Genomic DNA, 6,317 nt, shown 5'->3' with positions numbered 1-6,317 from the left:
AGTAGTGAATGTTTATAGTCCCAGAACTTGGAAGGCTAAGGCAGTAAGACTGTCATGAGTTTGAGGCCAGACTTGGCTACACAATGAGTTCAAGGCCAGCCTGGACTACATGGAGAGACCCTGTTTAAAATAAATAAATTCCTCACTGAGTAGAGGCATTATTATGGAAAGGGAGACAGGTTGGAAGCCAGGTCTCTGGCATCACTTGTAAGCCACTTAGCTTTCTAGAGATAAAAATGGCTTACCCTCCACCCATTCTAAGGAAGAATGAGACTATTTCTTTGATATAAAAGGGAAAAATAAACTGGCTAGAATAAGGGTTATTCAAAATGAAGCTTTAAAAATAAGGCCAGTTAAACCCATGCTAAGTAACCCTTTTTGAATTACTAGATCCTGTTTTTGGAAACACGGGATAGGTATAAGGTATAGCAGTCACTGTAGGTGGTTGTTACAAGCATACTTGTCCACACGGCACTGCTATGCTCCACACAGGGTCAGACAGTCCTCCTTCCCCACTTCAGTCACACTTCCTGCAGCTACCACAAGCAAGGGAAACAGGCTGTCTCAACCATCAGTGTGTGTGGATGACTTTGTGTTTCTACCACTGTTTACTAGGTTCCCTCCTCTTTTGAAATGGGTGGCTGGTGAAGTTGTATCTAAAACTCTACTTTTCTCATAAGCCCTGTTTTTTTACTGCAAGGTTTAGTAGAACACAGTGACTTCTAGGTATGCTTGCCTCTCATTACAGCACAGCTACTACACTTTGAATGATGTAAGCATATTCTTTTAATCAACCAGAAGAAGGTGGAGGCTACAGTTGTTTAACTTGATTCCCTACTTGGTGAGATGTTCAGTTCCACCATGTAGATTCAAGTTTATCAAAGTTTAAATGTTACATTTAGATCACAGCTGAGCGATGAGGACCTACAAAATTTTTCTAAGGAACACAGTAGTAGCCAACATGGCTGCTGGGAGTGGTATACCAATTTTAAATGGCTAAATGAGGGCTCTGTGGTTAACAACACTATCACCATTTGCTTTCAGTATTTCATTAGTAGGTTCAGAACAGACGCAAACATATTGGTTAGTAAAGGGCGATCTTGACTGTGACTACAAAAACATATTGGTCAGGAAGTATACAAATAAAATCCTTAAACCAGAAATTTTAAAATATCAAAATCATTTTTCTGGCCAGGTGTGGTAGAGCACACCTGTAATCCCAGAACTGGGGAGGTTAAGGCAGGGAGGATTGTTGGGAGTTCAAGGCCTGCCTGGGCTACAAAATGAGCTCAAGGCCAGCCTAAGCTGCATAGTGAGACCCTGTCTCAAAATGACAAAAAAAAAAAAAATTCTTTTTAAGTATAAGTCTGTCAAAAAAAAAAAAAAAAAAAAGTATAAGCCTGTCATATATGAACACACACATTTCAAATGAGTAGACAAAAAGTTTTTCTTGGGGCCAGGGAGATGCTCAGTGGAATAAGCGCTTCCCTGGAAAGTGCAAGGGCCTGAGTTCAATCCCCGGTTCCGCAAAAAAAAAAAAAAAAAAGTTTTTCTCAGCCTAGAATTTTAAATAATATTATTTTTCATGGTAAGATTCTTCTTAGAGGCTACTCGTAATACTTTTTGGTCATAACAAAATAAAAAGATTCTTGCAATTATTCAACTTGTTTGAGATACTTACTTTAATTTTTTCTGCTAATGTTGATGTTATGTTGATTTCTCTTTCTCCTTCATCATACATTTGAAAAATAAGATTACGCATAATGTCGCCTGCTATCCAGTTAACCTCATCCTGATGTTTGATCTGGATTGCCTTCTGTCCCTCTACACTAAGGATTTGCAGTCGTGCAACATGGCTGCTGGGAAGCAATTTGATAGTCTTTTCCACAGGCGGCACATCTTTACAGCTCTAAGGAAAGAGAAGGACAAATGCCTGCTGAGTGCCATCAGGGCTAAAAACTTCAATGATGAATACATTACACTGCTGTAGAAGTTAAAGCTCGGTATAATGGAAGATCGCTGTATATACTGTTTACTTGTAGGCCCTGTCAGTAAGAAGGCAGCTACCATTGCTAACTGTATTTTATACCATCAGATGATAAGGAGCATTGGCCACATTCTTAAAACTAATAAGTACATCTGGATTAAAAGGAATCCTTCCCCTTTATGATTTAATTTAAAATTACAAGTATTACAAATGAAAATTTAATGTCACAGATTTTTGACCATTTACTGATAAGAACAGCATGTAAGAAATCAGTAACTTCCCATAAGCTGAGAGACAAACACTTGCCAAACAATATACTACTTAAAACAAGTTAACACTGAAGCTTTCCATGTTTGCTTCATTGGTAACATACTGAGGTAAACGAACAAAGTTGCTTACAGCCAGAAAAGGGTTCTCTAAATGTCCTGAAGGCTGAGCTAAGCATCTTGGAAATTTATGACTATGACTGGCACGCCAGTACTCCATAGAACAGTAAACAAGAGCTGGATTGTACTACAGAACTTGATCTGGGAGTCTAGTGAAATGGCTTCCACCTAAAACCCAAACTACTTGAAAGACCGAGGAAGGAGGATCACAACTTCAAGGTGAGACCCTCTCTCAGTGTAACAAATAAGAGCAGCTGGGGACATAACTAAGTTCTTAAACCCTTGGATCAATCCCACATACGGAAAATAAAATTTTAGTAGAGGGTCTATAGGGTCTCACTACACAGATCAGACTTGTAGAGATTCTCCTATTTTCAGTCTCCCAAGCGCTGGGATTACAGGTGCGTACCACCATGCTCAGTTTCAATCGCTGTCCTGGCATGCCCCAGGGGTGGGGCAGGCCCTGCAAGCCAGAGATCGAACCCCAGTCTCTGCGTCTGCCTAAGTAAGTACATTAGTCTGCTGAGCTATTTGGCCAGCTCCTGAAAATAAAATTTTAAAAAATTCAGGAACATAAAAATTAAAATATATTATTTTATCATCTAGCAATATATAGTGCACTCTATAGCACACATTAAATTTAACTCTGCACCTTTATAATCTTACTGTATTGTATCACCTTCTTTGTGTAGTTACGGCCATTCCTATGGAAACTGATTCATGTTGCTGATACACCAAAATTCCTACTTGACCCCATAGACTCAGCTATTACATTGGGATCACTGTATGTTACAATTTACACCTTGGTATTGGTTTTGGATACCCTGGATCCTATGATCTCTTGTCTACTGTTGCTCTGTAGTACCTAATAGGCCTGCTTATGAGCCTTGCCTCTAAATTCAGATTCCCTCCTAATTTTGACATTTATGCCTCCTGACTTTTTTGCATGATAGTAATACTCAAAACTACTGTCCATATTCCTGCAAAAACGGCATTATAACTATTTAGTATTATCAAATATAAGGAGCTAGAAAAGTTAGAATAAAGCCAAGTCATCTCATTTTGAAGAAATAAAAGTCAAAGGCCGTGATGATGCAATGCCAGTAATCCCAGCACTAGGGAGGATGAAGCAGGATTGCTGTGGGTTTGAGGCCAGCCTGAACTGCATAGTGAGGAGACCCTGTGTCAAAAAACAAAAAAAAAACCAAAAAACAAACAAACAAAAAAAAAAAAGGTAAGACTGGGTGTGGTGGTGCATGCCTCTAATCCCAGTGCTTGGAAGGCTGAAAACAGGAGGATCACTATGAGTCTGATCTGTGTAGTGAGGCCCTACAGACCCTGTACTAAATACATAAAAAAATGTAAAAGCCATCTTTTGCCCTTTTGAGGCTTAAGATGTACTACTAATTGGTGTATAAGTAAGAAATAAGTTTCAATTAATCAGTTGATAAGGTTGCCCAGCACATGTCACTTACTAACAAATCCATCTAAGTATCTTACCTGCGTGTCTCCTACTCCACTTAGCACTCTCACAAGACTGACCACACACCCTGTTGGCCTCACCATCACCCACGATGCAGTTCCAATAAAATGTCCCTTTATGTACAAATACTAGTAAAAGCTATATAAAAATACACAGGTAAATTAAAGGTTTCTAAGTCCTTTAGTGGTAAACTAAGTGGAAATACCTGTCAAACCTTACCCAAAAAAAAGGAAAACCTAAAAAACATTAAAAAAAAAAAAAAGCATAGTACATTTTAGTATTAGGAAAACAATTTTAGAGGATCATTAATAGCTATAGACACTGTAAAAAGCCTGACTGAGAAAGTAAATATTTGGCACACTTTTTTTTTTTTTTTAAACTAGGAATATAACTCATGACCTCATGCTTACCAGGCAGGGGGTGTGCCACTGAGCTATATCCCCAGCTTGGCACAAAATGTTAAACAAGTCTCCGTGCCACTTTGTGCTGCCCTTTCATCCCTTTTGGCTAAAGAAATCACAATTACCTTATTTTTAAAAATTCAAACATCTTTGCATAAAATATTATAATGCTATTAAAAACTGTGTTAAAGCCTAAATATAGTATCAATGAGTAATAATAACAACTTACAGGTATTTCAATTCTTGCTTTAAGTGTCTGATCTTTTTTAATATTCTGGACTTGAATTGCAGATCCTGTTAAAATACTGGTTCCAGAGCTGCTGCAGTCCACCACATACACTGGGAGATTGGGGGCCCCCAGAAACTACAGGAAAGATAACTGATTACTCAATTAATTGTTCATAATTTCAAATACTTCATCACAGCTATTTTTCTGGCTATAAACAAGAAAATTCTAAATAGAACCCACCATTCCAGAGAACTTCTGAAGAAAAGTTTTCTATAATGCTAAATGAAACTTGTTTCAGAAGCTGTATCAACTCTTTGACCACTACTGTTCCTATTTATCTATTTTTTTGGTACTGGGGATCGAACGCAGGACCTTGAGCTTACCAAACAGGCATTTAAACTGCTGAGTTATCTCCCTGGCCTGTTTGTTTGTTTGTTTGTTTGTTTTAAACTTTACTCGTTTTCCTTTCCCTTTCACAGTCTTTTTATCCACCTTTATTTATCCATCCAATGACAAGGCTGAAAGCTATTTATCATTCTGTTTATAAATAAAATACTTCATAATTTAAGATGAGAGGGAAGAGAAGGTAGAAAACTTTCATCCATAAATCTCTTCATGAAAAGTGGACAAAGCAGATACAGTTACTGGCTTACAGACACTGAAAAGCTACTAGCAATGAGAGAGCCCGTAAACTTTACCATGGAACAGTCACTAAAGACTCAGTACATAAGGCTTACTATAAAGATGCAGTCAATGGCACTTACTACCACAGGATTCAAAATAAAATCAAAGGAAGCTTACCTTACAGTGAACAATCAATTTTGGCTGTGCTGTTATGTTATCTGATTCATCGAGAACCTCCACCTGAAATGGGAAAGCTGTTCCATTTTCTATAACTAAAATTTCAGAATCAGGTTTCACTTTCAACCTGCGGGGAGGACCTATCAGGAGATTACATAATGAAATGCATATTTAGGTTTCAGAGAATCAGCATTGAAATAACAAATATCAAAAGATTATTTTGTTTTAGAAAAATGCCAAGAAAAATATCTAAGTAACATCAACATTTAATAATTTAAATCTCTTAAATACACAGTCTCTACAGATGATGAGAGCTCTTTAGATGTACAGGAAAGCGCTGACACCACACTTCTATGCTCAAGTTAAGACATCGCTTGTAGAGATCTCAGGACTGAAATCACCTAAATGCCTGAAATTTTAAGAAAGACCCTGGAGAAACTCAGCTGTGGCTGCACACACCTATGTGTAATCCCAGCACTCAGGAGGCTGAGGCAGGAAGCTCTGAGTTCAAGGCCAGCCTGGGCTCCAAAGAGTTACAGACCAGCCTGGATAACACAGCAAGACTCTGTCTCCACTCTCATCCCACCAAAAAATAATAATAATCCTGGGGAATTTAAGAAGAAAAATAAAGGTATTAAAACTACTTTTTATTAACCAACGTTAAGTCACAACGTGGCTGTTCATACTTCTTCAGATGATCAGTTCATTCTATGACACACTGCCTCTGACATCAACAAGTTACACACATTTACTGTAAGAGTCTGTGTCTACAGTAGTGATTTGATCAACTCCATAATCATTAATATTTTAAAATTCAATTTACAGTAAATACTAGTTAACATAAATGTAGAAAAAATTACTGGAAACACTTATTTTACTCTGTAGTAATGTTAATTAACATTTATTATTTACTATATGGCAGACATTAAGTTTCAATTAGAAACTTTTTATTGTAAACTTCAGAATAACATCAATCAAGAAAGTACTTCGAGGGGCCTGCCCTGTAGCTCAGTTGTTTAAGTGGCTGCTT

The 6,317-nt window shown here is 37.6% G+C and overlaps 1 protein-coding gene across 1 annotated transcript in view; it reads right to left on the bottom strand.

The window, feature by feature from the left end:
• Positions 1-6,317, bottom strand: part of Smchd1 (structural maintenance of chromosomes flexible hinge domain containing 1) — a 150,416-nt gene that overhangs the window by 51,861 nt on the left and 92,238 nt on the right. The window contains exons 23-25 of the mRNA XM_023720401.1: positions 5,288-5,427; positions 4,487-4,621; positions 1,682-1,909 (exon numbers count right to left, since the gene is read on the bottom strand). Coding sequence (XP_023576169.1) covers positions 1,682-1,909; positions 4,487-4,621; positions 5,288-5,427 — 503 coding nt within the window. The remainder of the gene's footprint in view (positions 1-1,681; positions 1,910-4,486; positions 4,622-5,287; positions 5,428-6,317) is intronic.

This window comes from Octodon degus, unplaced genomic scaffold (assembly GCF_000260255.1).
Source record: "Octodon degus isolate 3935 unplaced genomic scaffold, OctDeg1.0 scaffold00075, whole genome shotgun sequence".
NCBI classification, from domain to species: domain Eukaryota; kingdom Metazoa; phylum Chordata; class Mammalia; order Rodentia; family Octodontidae; genus Octodon; species Octodon degus.
Note: the sequence above shows the minus strand (reverse complement) of the source record. Positions and strands in the feature narration are given on the sequence as shown.